General features: G+C 37.5%; 2 protein-coding genes across 2 annotated transcripts; both read right to left on the reverse strand.

Moving 5' to 3' along the window:
- Positions 1 to 1564: 1564 nt before the first annotated feature.
- On the reverse strand, positions 1565 to 2912 carry LOC124830110 (Ribosomal protein L7Ae/L30e/S12e/Gadd45 family protein). The gene is made up of 4 exons (XM_047303742.2): positions 2731 to 2912; positions 2594 to 2663; positions 2385 to 2490; positions 1565 to 1839 (listed from the first exon to the last, which is right to left on the reverse strand). The coding sequence occupies exons 1-4, from the start codon at positions 2864 to 2866 to the stop codon at positions 1678 to 1680; spliced, it is 474 nt and encodes a 157-aa protein (XP_047159698.1). The 5' UTR covers positions 2867 to 2912; the 3' UTR covers positions 1565 to 1677.
- Positions 2913 to 3867: 955 nt separating this feature from the next.
- Positions 3868 to 6066, reverse strand: LOC124830109 (protein STRICTOSIDINE SYNTHASE-LIKE 11-like). The gene is made up of 3 exons (XM_088092209.1): positions 5828 to 6066; positions 5410 to 5703; positions 3868 to 4435 (listed from the first exon to the last, which is right to left on the reverse strand). The coding sequence occupies exons 1-3, from the start codon at positions 6064 to 6066 to the stop codon at positions 3943 to 3945; spliced, it is 1026 nt and encodes a 341-aa protein (XP_087948335.1). The 3' UTR covers positions 3868 to 3942.
- Positions 6067 to 17625: the final 11559 nt, after the last annotated feature.

A 17625-nucleotide genomic window follows, 5' to 3' on the forward strand; every position in this document is an offset into this window, starting at 1 on the left:
TAGTGGGCCAAAATAACTATTGACTTGACATAGGATCAGTTACGACCTAAAAATAGTTGTTCATTTAGAATATAATAGGTACCTTTTAGGACAAACCACCAATTATAAAGTCATCGTTTGTGACTTCTATCTTATTATTAATTCTTGAAAACACGTAGTTGTTGGTTAGAAAATTTTTACAATTTGTCTTTGGAAGGCACATAAGATACAATTTCAAGGGCAAAGTGAATGTTTACTACATGGATACTTGCAATTTCAAGAGAATGTGAACGTTTATCAAGCACAGCTCAAATGTTGCAATAGTGACAACCCTGTCTCTGATTCTACGGAGGATCTCACAACTAGAATTTTTATACAACCATGGGTTGCCACTAAACAATATGATATAGATTGATGTGGATTTTTATCATCACAATTTAGATCCAGACAAATTGAAGGAGGAAGATTGCTAAAACATAATACAACAGTTCATGCAGGGTTTAATGCAACAAAGCAGAGGTTTCAGATGTTGCAGAAGAATAGTGGGTTTAATACAATAAACTGAGATAACTTGTTCTTGACAAACGACAAATAAGAACAAGTTAGAGTAAGATAATGGACTCCTCCAATCATTTTGCAAAAATATATGGCACTATTAGTATTAGTTCCATCATGTAGTTAACAGCACAAATTCTATTCTGCTTATACATCCAAACGCATATGGTTTGTTTTTACAATAAAAGAAACTGGCTTAGTATCAAGAAACCAAGGATCGTTCATGCACAACCACCCTTCTCAATTCACTTTACTTACGATGAAGTATTAAATTCGAAGCTTAAAACCTTGTTTTGATTGAATTTGAGGAAATAAATTTGAGAGGATTTGAAGATAATTTTTTTTGTTATTTTTTTGAGCGAATTTAAAAATAAATAAGAATAAATTTAAAAATAAAATTTATAAAAATTAGTATAGAATTGTATTGACGTGACAAATTAAAAAAATTATTTTCAAATTCACTCTTATTTATCTCCAAATTCGCTCAAAAAAAATGACAAAAAAAATTATCTTTAAATCCTCTCAAATCCACTCAAAAAAACAAACCCTAAAAGACTAATTAAATAATTTGATAATAAAACCAAAACCAATTTAGCTAAGAACATGAAGTAACCAAAAACACATTTTCTATCATATTTTTTAATTATTTACCAAAAAAATGCGTATAATTAGTCGTCATCCCCTTCAAGCACTCTAATCGAATGACAAACTTAAAAACTACTGCAAAAACTCAAGCATTGAGGGATTATGTAAAAACCAGTCCTTTTAATTCAACACCCCCCCTTCTAGGCTACATGAAAAAACCAGTTTCAAAAACATTTTTTCGCAAACCATCCTCTTCTAAAATTCATGAGCTAAAGAAAGAAAAAGGATATCCAAAACCCTGTCTAGATGGTAGAAAATTATGACCAATTAAAACATTCTAAATTCTAATCAGGATTATTTCAGCCTTTCCTCGTGGGAAAAGGATGAACAAAGTGAAATGATCAAGGTAGTGGTAAACTATATGATAAGAAACTGATAAGCAAGATAGGAAAATAATTAAACTCATACATGAATTCATTGTATAATTCATTGTATGATACACTACCACCACATGCGAATCCATCTAGAACAAACAATACAGATACATGTGTGGTTGTTTCAAAAAAGTGAAGCTGCAAGCTCCTTAACTTCCGACACAACTTGATCATAGTCAGACTTTAGTTTCTCTTGTTCCCCTTGCTCTAATTCACCCTTTGCAGGTTTCGTCTGTACCAAAACACAGCAAGTAGGCCTCTTTGTTGCTCCTGCACCAGCAAGATCCTGGAAAACGATATAAACAACAAAGGTTAAATGAACCTGTGTAGTAATTAGAGTGTCATCAACACAGAAGAAAAGGAATCAACAACATTAGAACAATATCGATCTTCTCCTACTCTTACAATACACTTAAAGAGAAAAATGACATTCTTTAGAAGAAAAAATATGTAGAATGCAGAACAAAAACTCATAAAGTCGGTACTATAAGCATAGGTAAGTGATTTAAAACTTCACTTCAAAACTCAGATCAGTCAAGAATAAAACAGGTAGGGGCAGCTAAAAAGATCCTCAGTTCAGTAACTGAGCCAAAACAGTTTCATCTTATTATGCAATTCTTCATATAGAATAAATATTTTTCAAACTGAAAAGTGATTTAAAAATAAAAGATATAGATAATATAATTCTTTATCTATTCAATTCATATTCTTCAAAAAAAAAACGACACAGTTGGGTTTAATTCATTATGATTAATTAGATTAGCAGCAAACACAGACAAACATGCAATGATTTTCCTGCAAAAGAAAATGTGAAAACCAGTGATGACATACTTCTTTGGATGGGACATATATGTATGGAATGTCAGACTCCTCACAGAGAACGGGAACATGGGTGATGACATCAATGGGTGAAATGTTGCCAGCGATAACACAGAATCTGAAACGATGAAAAAAAAATGCAGAAAATTAGGGTAAGCGGTTATGGAAGAGTGAAGTTGCATGAGAGATAAATTTAGTGGACAGAGGAGGAAAAAACATACCCTTTATGACCTCTCCTAATGCTTTTAACGACCTCCTTGACTCCTCTCTTTAAGCATTTGTGTTCGGCGGCTGAAAGAACAGAACATTAAAAGGAAGAAGAAGAGTAAAAAAGAGCGTTTGGGAGAAGAAAATTTACCTCTGCGAACAAGTTTAAGGGTACGCTTGCAAAGCTTCTTGCCAGCAAGCGGCTTAGCTATGGGAGCTAGAGACGGCATCTTCTTCTTCTCCTTCTCCTTTTGCACCGATCTCTCTGTCTCGCTGTCGCTTCCCATCTCTCTCTCACTCACTATGCGCTCTCAATTGAAAAATCAACAATCAACCCTTAAACCCTCCAGCTAGGGTTTATTTACTCGATTCATGTTTGGGTCTGGCCTGTCTCCTATTGGGCTTGCCTAGGCCCAGTCTTCAACTCTCATATATTATAATATATTTATAACGTTATTAATCTCAGTTTGTAAATATAATGTAGCAATTTTATAAATTTAATATATTTTTCTTTATGAATCTGTGTTATTTCTAGAGTTATTTTAGACTTTTTAGTTTGCCTAATTTGTCTACGTCTTCTAGTGTGCAAGACACATAAAAAAATAACAATAATATATATTTTCTGATATTTTTTTAAATATTTTTTAGTTTATAAATTTTAACAAAAAAATAAAATTTATTTTTATTTCAAATTTTAATATATCTCAAATTTTTAAATTGAATATATATATATATATATATATATATATATATATATATATATATATATATATATAATCTTTGTAATTTAATATATTATATTTTTTTACCTATAAAATAACATTGTAAGTTAGTATTTAAACTATTTACACTATACATAAGTTTTAATTTAAATGTTGTTTAGAACAAAAAAAATTAACATTATTTAATTAAAAAGATTATACTATTTATCTTTTAATATTTCAAGATCAAAATTTATTATAATAACAAATTTTAATTTAATGTCCAAATTATTTTCTTCTTCCTTATAAGCATACCCCACAAGTTGCGTTGGTTCATTATTTTTTATTTTTTATTTTTTATAGAACAAATATTGTATGATTTGAGTCATTTCAGTTCATATATCGATTTTAAGACATTATTATATTATATAGTTAACAAAATATCGATAAAGTTAAATACTAGAAAAAAAAACATAGTAAATAAAAATTATGGCAATATTTATATTTAAACTTTTTTTTAAGAAATATTTATTTCATCCATATCAACGGTTGAGAAGCTATTAGTTAAACAAAAATGAAAAAAAAAAACAGAGAGAGAGTAAAAGAGAAAGTAAGGATGAATAATTTGTTTATTGGTGAGGTTGAAAGTTGGCATAGATAAACTAAAAGACAGTAGAAATGGAAACATAAGAAGCATGCAAGGAACCAGAATAGAGTGTCCCGTTATGTTCATGAACCTCACTCACTGTCTCACTTCCTAACTCTGGAACAAGAGACACAATCCGAGAAACGACACCGTTCTGTCCTACTCTGAGACCTCTGGGGATGATAGCAGGCCTTGAAGGTGGATTTGGTCCTAAAACATCATTAACTGCAACCCAGAATTGTCCCCTTGAGTTGGTCCTAATGTTATCTGGTCTTCCCCTTAGTTGCAAGAATAAATCAGAAGAATTTGCTCTTGGACCTTTCAGCCAAAACCTTCGGATTCTATTTGCCAAGTATTCGCTCACAACAACAAATGATCCATCTCTGCTCACTGCCACCCCAGCTGCCAAAGCAAGACCTCTCATCAAAACTCTTGTTTCGTTCTTCTTTGGGTCTACCGAGAATAAGCTCCCCGTTTCATCTCTACTGTTTTCCAGTGCCCTAGCATCCCTGATAAATTAAAATTCTCACTTTTCTTAAACTTTCCAGGATAAAATCATTTTTAACTCCAAATTTTAATTTAATGTCAAACTTAAATTTATACTTAGAGATAGTTTGAAGAAATTTAATGGTTAAATAATTTTATCGGTCTCTAATTTTTATGTGTATTAATTTGATTTTTATTTTAAATAATTTGATGTAATTATATCATTTTAATTTTATGTGTTTTTTAAAATATTTATTTTAATTATTCTTCATTTTTTAATTTTAAAAAAAATTACCACACATTATGTCGCAGTAGTAATGCCATGTTACACGTCACTATCACATTAGGTTTTATTGTAACTAACAAATATGTTAAACTTATTGTTGATTGTATTTCATAAAATAAAATAAATTTATCATTTTTTATATAATTATATACTTTTAAAATTTATAAAATTCAACAATTTCAATACAAATATTTAAGTTTATTTAAAAATAATAATTTTATAAATTCAAATATAAATTTTTAAATAATTTTAAGCAGTATAATAAGTTGAAACAAATAAAATAAAATTTTTAAAATCTAAATATAGATAAACTTAATCTTCTCAAAATTATTTAATAAAATATAAATTTTAATAAAATATTTATATAACATTTATATAAAAATTAAATTTCATTTTCATTAAACTAATGACATCTAATATAACAATGACACAAATGAATCCAAATGTAATATCATACTATTACTACTACCACCTAACATGACGTAAGTTTAATAGTGACAAATTTTTATTTTTTTAAAATAGTTTTAAAAATAAAAATATTTAAATAAAAGATGTCTCTTTAACATTTTTAATGTACTATTAATAGAAAATGCTTAATTGCATTAAATTTTTTAAAATAAAAACTAAATTATGACATGAAAATAAATATCAATTTGAGACTTTCCTTTAAAAATGCAAACGAATGAAATTATTTATCATAACTTAATTTACCTGAAACGGAAGTTAGCACTAGCTTGGGTTAAATAAATGATTCCAGTGTCCATATCTATGTCAATTCCATCAAGAAAGTCAAAAGTAAAGTTGCCACGATTCTCCTGTGGTTGCAGAATTTTGAAAGATTGAATCGGTGCCCCTCCATTGGGTCCAATCTTCACGAGCCCAAAATAAGCATCTGCGACATATAGTTCGTTTGTTTGATGGTTGAAACGTAATCCTAAAGGTCTTCCACATTGTGCTTGGACTTCTGAGAAATCAGCAAGCCCATCACACAATGTTTTGTTCCTGAATTCGACCACCAAACCAACATCAAAATATAGGATGATCTTCGGATAATGTCACAGAGTTACTGTTACAATATTCATTGAGACTAAGAGAGAGTAGAATTAGATCCATGTTTGAAGTTTATCTGGTTGGTGAAGTGTAGCCATATTCCTGGAATCCCCTTGGACCTACGTATTTGAGAATTCTTCCATCAGAAACACCGACGTATGGCCCTTCACCGTTTCGATCAAATGCTAGAGACTCAGGGCCTGAGATTGGTGACGGTAGTGGTAACCTTGTCCGAGATACAACCACTGATGGTGAACACAGAAGGAATGCCATAAATATTGCAGAGAAAGTGATAACCATTGTGATTTTAGACAACATATTGCTAATGATGTTTTATCAATGTATGGCACGAACCTCAGCATTCAGTGGTAGTATTTATAGGCTTATGTTTACGTGCGCAATGCAAAAGAACCATGAAGAACCCAACTTTGTAACAACCTTGGTCAAAAAAACATAGAATTTAGGAACACCAATATGTCGTAAACGGTCATAGTTTCCTGTGAGAATGGATTTGGGAAAAGTAACACCTTTATGTGTAGTTTTTGCATGAAAATGTGAATTTGCAGCATGGGCAGGAAATAAAGATGGATTGTTAATTTTGTAGTTTTGTGACATTTCTTTGAAACCTCGAAACTTCTTCTCAGTGAGCTTTGTTTTCTCGTGTTGTGTGAGTCAAGAAAAATGTTTTTCTTGTTAAACTTTTATATCACTGTGTTTATGACATCATTTGATCTTCTTCTATGTGATGAATTCTGCTCCATATGAGAACAACTATAAAGTCTGCCTCTACTGTTTTCTAGCTTTAAACATGGTAAGATTAATTTTGAAACCACAATGCACACATAACCAATTTATTATTGTTTTCAATTAATACGAGTAATTTTCTTAAATAATTTGAATTAGTTAAGGGTCTTATATATAAGAATGGAGGGACAGTATTTTATTAAAAATTATTTCTAACTGTATTATTAGTCCAAAATCTCTACCATTTTCTCGATGACTAATCTCTGTTATTAAAACTTAATTAATCACATGGAATAATATCTCTTTTTAATTATTCTTTTACATTTCCAATACTAGAATGAAACTGCATGTATCATAATTAATATGATTATTGTCCTATGTGTAACGTCCCAATTATATACATCATTCATATATAATAAAGACGTCATCATGCATAATATAGGAAAGCAGTCAAGAGTAATTTAAGGATTACAGTCATCCTCAGAATAGTGCGGAATTGACAACAAGGGTAAATGGAATGTCTCCATGAAAAACAGAGAGAATTTAAACTTAGAATACACACGAGTTTATTCCAAACATTAGGAACCACAAAGAGAAACTAGCTAATCTAAGCTGCAACACTTCCGTCTCCATCAAGGGCTGCTTCCAAAGTATCCTCTCCGTCATCTGCTCCCATCCAAGTGGATGATCATCGCCAAAGAAACATATCCAAACAGCACACAACACAAACAATGCAAGGGTGAGCTAGATATAAAAACCATGTTATACATACAACACAGTTAATTCATGTAATCATTCATCGATTCATATAAAAGAACAATTAAAGCATACTCATTGATCCATATTTCACACACTCCCATGACATGTAAACATTCATTCACACATGGTAAACTGACATCACAAAACTTGTTACTTTATACCCCGATTTGTTGCTTTATAGACCGACTCGTCCGGACTAGAATGATTACCGAGCTATGGCGGGTCTTGCACTCGTGGTGGCTTTATGAAACTTGGGCACTCCCGCCCTGGCACTCCCGCCTTGTGAAACTTTAGGCACTACCGCCTGATGGATCTTTAGGCACTACCGCCTGGTGGAACTTTAGGCACTACCGCCTGATGGAACTTTAGGCACTACCGCCTGGTGTAACATTTGGGCACTCCCGCCCGGCCACAATCACGAGGTTAATCCGTTATTACTCACCTTGGATCATATGGAAGCATCCAAGACTAGGACCTCCTGCTACTCCTCACCACATGTTCAATCCTCTCTACATGAGAAGAAGGACCATTGGAGATTCAGGATGACCCCCAAAACTGAGCTACCATGTAATCATTCTATACAACCCCAAAACACCACCATATATCCTCTCCTTGAGGATCATGGAATTACGTTCATGAATCATACTGTTACTTTTAAACCTTATCCCAATTAATGAATAACCAAATACCTCCATAATATCACATTAAATCCAACGTATCTCATACATTCACATAAATCCCATCACAATATATCTTTTCCAAACATTTTGCACATAATTCAATTCAAGAGAAATGAACTTAAAACCCATCACCATTTGCTGACCATTGGATGGACGAACACTATTCACCGAGCGTTATAAACCGAACGCACTGTGCCAATTGAACGAACGCTCATTGATTTAACACAATTGGACGAACGCTAAAACCGAACGCTGAATCACTAGGCCGAACGCTAAAACCGAACGTCATATTGGATTCTACACTATTGGTCGAACGCTGATTGATACTTAGGACGAACGCTATTTCTTAACAGGCCGAACGCTATTTCACTGATGACACCATTAGGCCGAACGCTTATATTAATACCGAGAACGAACGCTATTACCAACAGGCCGAACGCTACTATGCGAACGCTATAAAATTCAATAGGCCGAACGCTACTATGATAATTGGACGAACGCTATAAGATTCAATAGGTCGAACGCTAATATTGAATATCTAGAACGAACGCTATTAAATACATTCTGACCGTGCGGTGCTTAATCCACTCCAAGGAATATTGATCCGAACGCTATAATTTCTAATACTCCAATACCGAACGCTCACATCACAACCATAGGCCGAACGTTCAAGAATTAACCTAAGAATACTACTCAATGCCGAACGTTCATAATCACTACAGTAAAAAGCCGAACGCTCACATCATAATCATACCAAGGCCGAACGACTAAAATTCCAACTTATAATATTAAATAAGACGAACGCTCACAATCAGATTTAAACCAAAACCGAACGCTCATTATGAGAATTAAACTATGACCGAACGCTCAAAATCCAAATCTAAGAATACCAACTAACGGCCGAACGCTCACAAGCCGAGAATACCTCATTGAAACCGAACGCTCAGAATTGCTAATACAGAAACAAGACCGAACGCTCATTAATCCACTAAAACCGAACCTTTAAATTTGAAACCTAAGAATCCCCATCAAAGACGAACGACTGCAATCACTAATACCAAATACCGAACGCTCAAGATCACGTAAATATCAATTTGGGGACGAACTCCTAAAATTTCTAATTCCTGTATTCATTTGGGACGAACGTCTAATATATCACTGTAAACGAACGAACGCTCGTTAACACAGAACCGAACGCTCAGGTTATTTTGGCCGACCACTAATTGGTCGAGCCATTTGGACGAACGTCCAATTTGAAGCCAAATTGGACGGACGCGCGTTTCTGCAAAATTCTGCAGGATTGCGAACCCAGAAACCCAGAAAACCAAAAACCCCAAAATCCCAATTTTTCATCCCTTCCTTCCCAGATTTGCATCAAACACAACATATATCATCAATCAAACAAAAGATCTAGCTCCCCTTACCTCTTGAAGACTTCCTTTGTAAAAATCTTTGAATCTAACTTCTCCAAGACTTGCAGCACCAAGGTTTCTTTCCTCCTCCAGCAACTTTGAACTTCACTTCCCTCACCAATTTGCAGCCAGAGTTTCTCTCATTGCAGAACCCAACACCCCCTTATATCCCATGCGTGTTGTACTTGTTGAATGGTGCCAGCAAAGAGGAAGAAAAACTGGACGTTTGACTCCCCTATTTTCCACATAAAACAAAATCCCACCCCTCCCTATGGCAGCTAGTGTCTCCCAGCATTAAATGCTTCCCCATCTCTTTTAAGAAAAACAAGGTCCTTACATTCTCCCCAACAACAAAAATTTTCGTCCTCGAAAATTTGGTTTATCGAAACAAGTGGGGATAAATTTCTCTCATCTCATCCTCTAATTCCCAGGTGGAGTCGCCTATTTTACCATCCCAGATGACCTTGACGAGTTTGACAGTTCTCCCTCTAAGTTGTTTGTTTTGGCTCTCTTCCATCCTTACGGGTTGCACTTCCACCGATAAATCCTCTCTGACTTGCACATTTTCAACTTCAAGTATATGAGAAGAATCAGACACATATTTTCTCAGCTGGGATACATGGAACACCGGATGTAAGTTCGCTAACTGAGGTGGCATGGCTATTTCATAAGCTACCGGCCCTATACGTCGTAGGATCTGATAGGGGCCAAGATATTTAGGAGACAACTTCCTAGCCCGGATTGCTCTCCCTACACCGGTAGTTGGAGTCACTCGGAGAAACACATGGTCCCCAGCTACAAACTCTAACGGTCTGCGCCTCTGATCAGCATAGGACTTCTGCCTGTTTTGAGATGCTCGCATCCTTGCCTGTATAAGCTTCACTTTCTCTGTAGTCTGCTGAACTATCTCTGGTCCCGTCAAAACTGCTTCTCCATCCTGAAACCAACAAAGAGGTGTTCTGTAGCGCCTTCCATATAACGCTTCAAACGGTGCCATGCCGATACTTGCCTGATAGCTGTTGTTGTAAGTGAACTCAACTAGTGGCAATATCTCATCCCATACCCCTAGGTGATCCAAAATGCAAGTCCTCAACAAATCTTCAAGCGATTGGATCGTCCGTTCAGACTGCCCATCCGTTTGGGGATGATAAGCCGAGCTCATCTGAAGTCTGCTTCCCATCTCACTCTGAAGGGTTTGCCAAAACCTGGATGTGAACCTTGGGTCTCTGTCTGATACGATACTTGAAGGCACCCCATGTAACCTTACTATCTCCTTAATATACAATTGCGCCAACCTCGCCATAGACATTCTCAAATCAATTGCTAAGAAGTGAGCACTCTTGGTCAATCGGTCCACTATTACCCATATTGCATCATGTCTTCGGACAGTGCGTGGCAAATGGGTAACAAAGTCCATAGCAATGCTATCCCATTTCCATTCTGGAATTTCTAATGGTCGCAACAAACCTCCCGGTCTCTGATGCTCGATCTTAGCCTTCTGACAAGTTAAACATGACGCAACAAATTGAGCTACATCTCTCTTCATACCGGACCACCAAAAAGACTCCTTGAGGTCTTGATACATTTTAGTCATGCCAGGATGCATGCTAAAACGGCTTTTATGACCCTCCTCAAGGATTAACCTTTTCATTTCTGAATTACTAGGGATACAGACCCTACCTTTGAACCTTAAGATACCATCAACCCCCAAGGCAAAATCTTTTCCTTGATCAGTTCCAATCAAACTAGAGGACGTTTGAAGCTCAACATCCTTCGACTGCTCTTCCTTAATATGCTTCAACAAGTCATTGGACACCACCAAATTACTGCATCTGATGCTGTCAGCTTCAAAATCTACCTGCAACCTCAAATCTCTGAAGCTTTCTACCAACTCTAACTCTCTGACCATTAAGGCTGAAATATGCACTGACTTCCTGCTCAATGCATCTGCCACCACATTAGCCTTCCCAGGGTGATAAAGGAGATCAAAGTCAAAATCTTTAAGAAACTCCATCCATCGCCTCTGCCTCATATTAAGTTCCTTCTGATCAAAGAGGTATTTCAGGCTCTTATGATCACTAAACACCTGAAATTGCGCACCATACAGGTAGTGTCTCCAAATCTTCAAGGCAAACACCACAGCTGCCAACTCTAAGTCATGAGTGGGATAATTCTTCTCATGAACCTTGAGTTGTCTTGATGCATATGCCACTACCTTCTTCTCCTGCATTAGAACACACCCTAATCCCTGATGAGAGGCATCACAAAAAACCTCAAAAGGTTTACCCGTGTCAGGGATAACCAAAACTGGTGCACTAGTCAATCTGTTCTTTAGCTCTAGGAAGCTAGTCTCGCAACGATCTGTCCAAACAAAAGGTTGATCCTTCCTAGTGAGTTGTGTCAACGGCGCCACAATCCGGGAGAAATTCTTAATAAAACGGCGATAGTAGCCTGCTAAACCCACAAAGCTCCTGACTTCTGTAACAGTCTTAGGTCTCTCCCACTGAAGTACTGCTTGCACCTTAGCGGGATCAACAACAATTCCTCCAGCTGAAATCACATGTCCAAGAAAAGGAACCTCTTCCATCCAAAACTCACACTTGGACAATTTGGCATACAATCTTCTTTCTCTCAGCACTTCCAGCACTGCCCTAAGGTGATCTTCATGTTCTTCCCGAGTTTTAGAATAGACAAGTATGTCATCTATAAACACCACCACAAACTTGTCCAAGAATGGTCTGAAAATTCGATTCATATAGTCCATGAATATGGCTGGAGCATTAGTCACACCAAAAGGCATAACTACATACTCATAGTGGCCATACCTGGACCTGAATGCCGTCTTCTGCACATCATCGGCTTTCACTAAAATTTGATGGTAACCCGACCTCAAATCAATCTTGGAGAATACCGTAGCTCCGTGCAATTGATCCATCAGATCATCGATCCTCGGCAATGGATACTTGTTCTTGATCGTCAACTTATTCAGCTGTCGATAGTCAACGCACAACCTTGAACTACCATCCTTCTTCTTTACTAGCAACACTGGCGCACCCCACGGTGAAGCACTCGGTCGGATAAACTGTTTCTCTAACAGTTCTTCAATCTGCTTCTTCAACTCAGCTAGCTCAGCTGGAGCCATCCGATAAGGGGCTATAGACACTGGTCCTGCTCCTGAGACCAGATCAATAGAGAACTCCACTTCTCGCGGAGGAGGTAAACCAGGAACTTCTTCAGGGAAAACATCCATGAATTCCTTCACAACCAGAAGGTCTACACTCTGTTTCCCAAGCGATAAAGAGTTTAAATTAGTAGTCCCGTCCATATGAAACATGATTAGGAAGCAGCTGGCACCCTCGAAGATATCCTGCCTCAATACACCGAGCGATAATGACAAGTCTTCATCTTCTTTGGGAAATATTAACTTCTTACCACCGCAATCTAAAAGAATACGATTGGCTGCTAACCAATCCATTCCCAGAATTACCTCTAGCTCCTGCAGAGGTAAACAAATAAGGTTCACTCTGAACCTACGCCCTTCTACCTCAATAGGACATCTAGAGCACACATTAGATGTCTTGACTAACCCAGCTGCTGGTGTAGACACCACCAGATCACACGGAAGCTCTCTGACAACTAAACCAAGCCTCTCCACACAAGCCTTAGACACAAAAGAATGTGTCGCCCCCGAATCAAACAACGTCATACACGAAGCTCCAAATAACAAACAACTGCTGACAATTAAATTACCTGCACTGGTTGCTTCAGTCCTAGTCAACGCATAGACTCTCCCGGTTGCCTGAGGTCTGTGCCCACCCCTCTGAATAGATCTGTCAGCCTGGCGTGGCTGTGGTCCTGCCCTCCTAGTAGTAGGACAGTCTCTGGCATAGTGTCCCTCTTGCCTGCAGATATTACACCTCTTATACCCTTCTAACTGAGGGCAAGACATCTGGAGGTGTGGTCCACCACACTTGAAGCATCTAACGGAACTGGCAAAACTGGATTGCCCCGATGACTGAGAGGAAGAACCCCTGAACCCGGAGTAAGAGGGTCTAGAGAAAGGGGTCTTTCTAGAACTGGATCCTCCCCGGGATATCACAGGTCCACCAACCCTAAGTGGCTGGTTCTGTTGTCTCTGAGGTCCCTCTGGTTCTCCCTTAGTCTTTTCCATATCACGGGCCATCTCTACCAAAGCGGAGAATTCTCTAATGCACAATCCTTTTACTAGTAACTTTATATCCTTCCTCAAGCCATTCTCAAACTTGCGACACTGCCATTCTTCATCTATTGACATGGTGTTGAAGCGAAGCAGGTGTTTAAAACGATCTGCATACTCCGATACCGATCTGTTGCCCTGAGTCAACTCAAGAAACTCTACTTCCTTAGCAAACCTGACACTATTTGGGAAGTATTCAGTGTAGAATTTAGTTCTGAACAACTCCCAAGTGATAGGAGTCTCGTTCCTCTCCAAGATCATCTTCACACTGTTCCACCAATGTCCAGCTTCTCCTGTCAACAAGTACTGGGTGTAGGCTAGCTTCTTCTCATCCGGACACCCTTTGGCTTCATAGATTCGCTCCATATCTTGGAACCAATGATCGGCCTCATCTGGACTGCATTTGCCAGTAAACCTGTAGGGACGATGTTGGAGAAAACTCTCCAAACTCCACTCCTGAACTGGAATGATAGAAACATCGGGAGTAGGTCTTCCATTAACCATCATTTCCCTGAGGAACTTCTGAGTGTCTTCAGCTGACACTCTTGCAGCTTCTAGGTTTTGAAGAGCGATGGTGTTTTGTTGCACCAAAGCAGCATTCTGAAGTTGCATAGTCTCAAGTACAGCCTCCAATCTTACGGTGTTCTCAGAAGGCTCAGGCTGAGAAGGAGGAGGAGGTGGTGGTCTAGGTGCCATCTTTATGCTTATACAGAGAAAACACCATTAGTCCAACCCAAGGAAACAAGGACAATCATCTAACACAAGGCTAAGAGTACACAGCACAAGCAGGGCACACATATACCCTACAGGATCCTCTAAGGACAGAAACTGCTCTGATACCATAAATGTAACGTCCCAATTATATACATCATTCATATATAATAAAGACGTCATCATGCATAATATAGGAAAGCAGTCAAGAGTAATTTAAGGATTACAGTCATCCTCAGAATAGTGCGGAATTGACAACAAGGGTAAATGGAATGTCTCCATGAAAAACAGAGAGAATTTAAACTTAGAATACACACGAGTTTATTCCAAACATTAGGAACCACAAAGAGAAACTAGCTAATCTAAGCTCCAGCACTTCCGTCTCCATCAAGGGCTGCTTCCAAAGTATCCTCTCCGTCATCTGCTCCCATCCAAGTGGATGATCATCGCCAAAGAAACATACCCAAACAGCACACAACACAAACAATGCAAGGGTGAGCTAGATATAAAAACCATGTTATACATACAGCACAGTTAATTCATGTAATCATTCATCGATTCATATAAAAGAACAATTAAAGCATACTCATTGATCCATATTTCACACACTCCCATGACATGTAAACATTCATTCACACATGGTAAACTGACATCACAAAACTTGTTACTTTATACCCCGATTTGTTGCTTTATAGACCGACTCGTCCGGACTAGAATGATTACCGAGCTATGGCGGGTCTTGCACTCGTGGTGGCTTTATGAAACTTGGGCACTCCCGCCCTGGCACTCCCGCCTTGTGAAACTTTAGGCACTACCGCCTGATGGATCTTTAGGCACTACCGCCTGGTGGAACTTTAGGCACTACCGCCTGATGGAACTTTAGGCACTACCGCCTGGTGTAACATTTGGGCACTCCCGCCCGGCCACAATCACGAGGTTAATCCGTTATTACTCACCTTGGATCATATGGAAGCATCCAAGACTAGGACCTCCTGCTACTCCTCACCACATGTTCAATCCTCTCTACATGAATATCTAGAACGAACGCTATTAAATACATTCTGACCGTGCGGTGCTTAATCCACTCCAAGGAATATTGATCCGAACGCTATAATTTCTAATACTCCAATACCGAACGCTCACATCACAACCATAGGCCGAACGTTCAAGAATTAACCTAAGAATACTACTCAATGCCGAACGTTCATAATCACTACAGTAAAAAGCCGAACGCTCACATCATAATCATACCAAGGCCGAACGACTAAAATTCCAACTTATAATATTAAATAAGACGAACGCTCACAATCAGATTTAAACCAAAACCGAACGCTCATTATGAGAATTAAACTATGACCGAACGCTCAAAATCCAAATCTAAGAATACCAACTAACGGCCGAACGCTCACAAGCCGAGAATACCTCATTGAAACCGAACGCTCAGAATTGCTAATACAGAAACAAGACCGAACGCTCATTAATCCACTAAAACCGAACCTTTAAATTTGAAACCTAAGAATCCCCATCAAAGACGAACGACTGCAATCACTAATACCAAATACCGAACGCTCAAGATCACGTAAATATCAATTTGGGGACGAACTCCTAAAATTTCTAATTCCTGTATTCATTTGGGACGAACGTCTAATATATCACTGTAAACGAACGAACGCTCGTTAACACAGAACCGAACGCTCAGGTTATTTTGGCCGACCACTAATTGGTCGAGCCATTTGGACGAACGTCCAATTTGAAGCCAAATTGGACGGACGCGCGTTTCTGCAAAATTCTGCAGGATTGCGAACCCAGAAACCCAGAAAACCAGAAACCCCGAAATCCCAATTTTTCATCCCTTCCTTCCCAGATTTGCATCAAACACAACATATATCATCAATCAAACAAAAGATCTAGCTCCCCTTACCTCTTGAAGACTTCCTTTGTAAAAATCTTTGAATCTAACTTCTCCAAGACTTGCAGCACCAAGGTTTCTTTCCTCCTCCAACAACTTTGAACTTCACTTCCCTCACCAATTTGCAGCCAGAGTTTCTCTCATTGCAGAACCCAACACCCCCTTATATCCCATGCGTGTTGTACTTGTTGAATGGTGCCAGCAAAGAGGAAGAAAAACTGGACGTTTGACTCCCCTATTTTCCACATAAAACAAAATCCCACCCCTCCCTATGGCAGCTAGTGTCTCCCAGCATTAAATGCTTCCCCATCTCTTTTAAGAAAAACAAGGTCCTTACACTATGACTTCTTTAGCCATAAATTTTTGTGGTTGATGGCCTTGATAAACTCACTAGATGAGAGGTGGGAGTTGGCCTGATAAGCTTTCTGAGTGGTGGGAATTACCCTGATAATCTCTCTAGTTGAGTGGTGGGAAGTAACATGCTTAAATGATTCGGAAGTGTACTTGCGTGGAGAAGCTCTTGAATAGAGTGATGGGAAGGGACACGATTTAATACTTGTCAATGAAACTATTGAATAGAGTGGTGGGAAGGGATACTTGGCACAATGGTTTTGTGCTATGACATGTTTTGATGACCCATAAATTCTTTATATCTATGGGAGTTATTGCAAGTATTAGAGGATTAATTAGTATAACCATTAAACTATATTTTAATGTCATAGGATGGATTTAACTTATGTGGCATAAGTGGTTTATTTAAATGAGTAGGTGTAGTACTGATAAGGTATGATAGTTGGAAGTTAGTTAGTTTTAAATTCGGCCTTATTGAGATAAAAATAAGTGGTTTCAGACTTTATAATATTGTTGATTGAGTGATCTGCTGAGTCTTATCAGATATACGCAGTTGTTAGGTACTGCATTACAGACAACATTATAAGTTTGTGGATTCATATTAGGATAGGATGTGGGAAGGTATTTTGAGGATAAGGTTTATATTCCTAAGATTTAGAGTTTATAAGTTAATTCTTGAAGAATGTTTTAAGTTAGGCTAGTAATGTTTGCTAGGAAAATAATTAGATGAAGATTGAAGTAATTTGGAGTATAATCTGGAAAGAAGCTTGATTATTCTAGTTTTGTTAAGTATTTTAGAAGTGTTTATCAGGGAAAGAAAATAGTGGTTCAACATTTAGTATGGGTTAAATAAAGGATGGGATAAGTATTTTAGGGATATCTGACCAATGCAAGTGAAGGATAGACATTGTAGTCTAGGGTATGATAGAAAGAATGGTTTGGTCATGTTCCAATATGTTTTTAGAAGTTTATCGTCTTCAAGAATTGGTAGTTGATTGTTGAACATTAAGTGTAGTTAATGGTGAAGGCAATATTACTGAGAATCAAATAAGTTCATCAAGGACGAATGAAGGAAATGATGCATGATCTTAAGTA

Source organism: Vigna umbellata, chromosome 5, assembly GCF_029865625.1.
Source record: "Vigna umbellata cultivar VRB3 chromosome 5, Vumbellata_1.0, whole genome shotgun sequence".
Taxonomy (NCBI): domain Eukaryota; kingdom Viridiplantae; phylum Streptophyta; class Magnoliopsida; order Fabales; family Fabaceae; genus Vigna; species Vigna umbellata.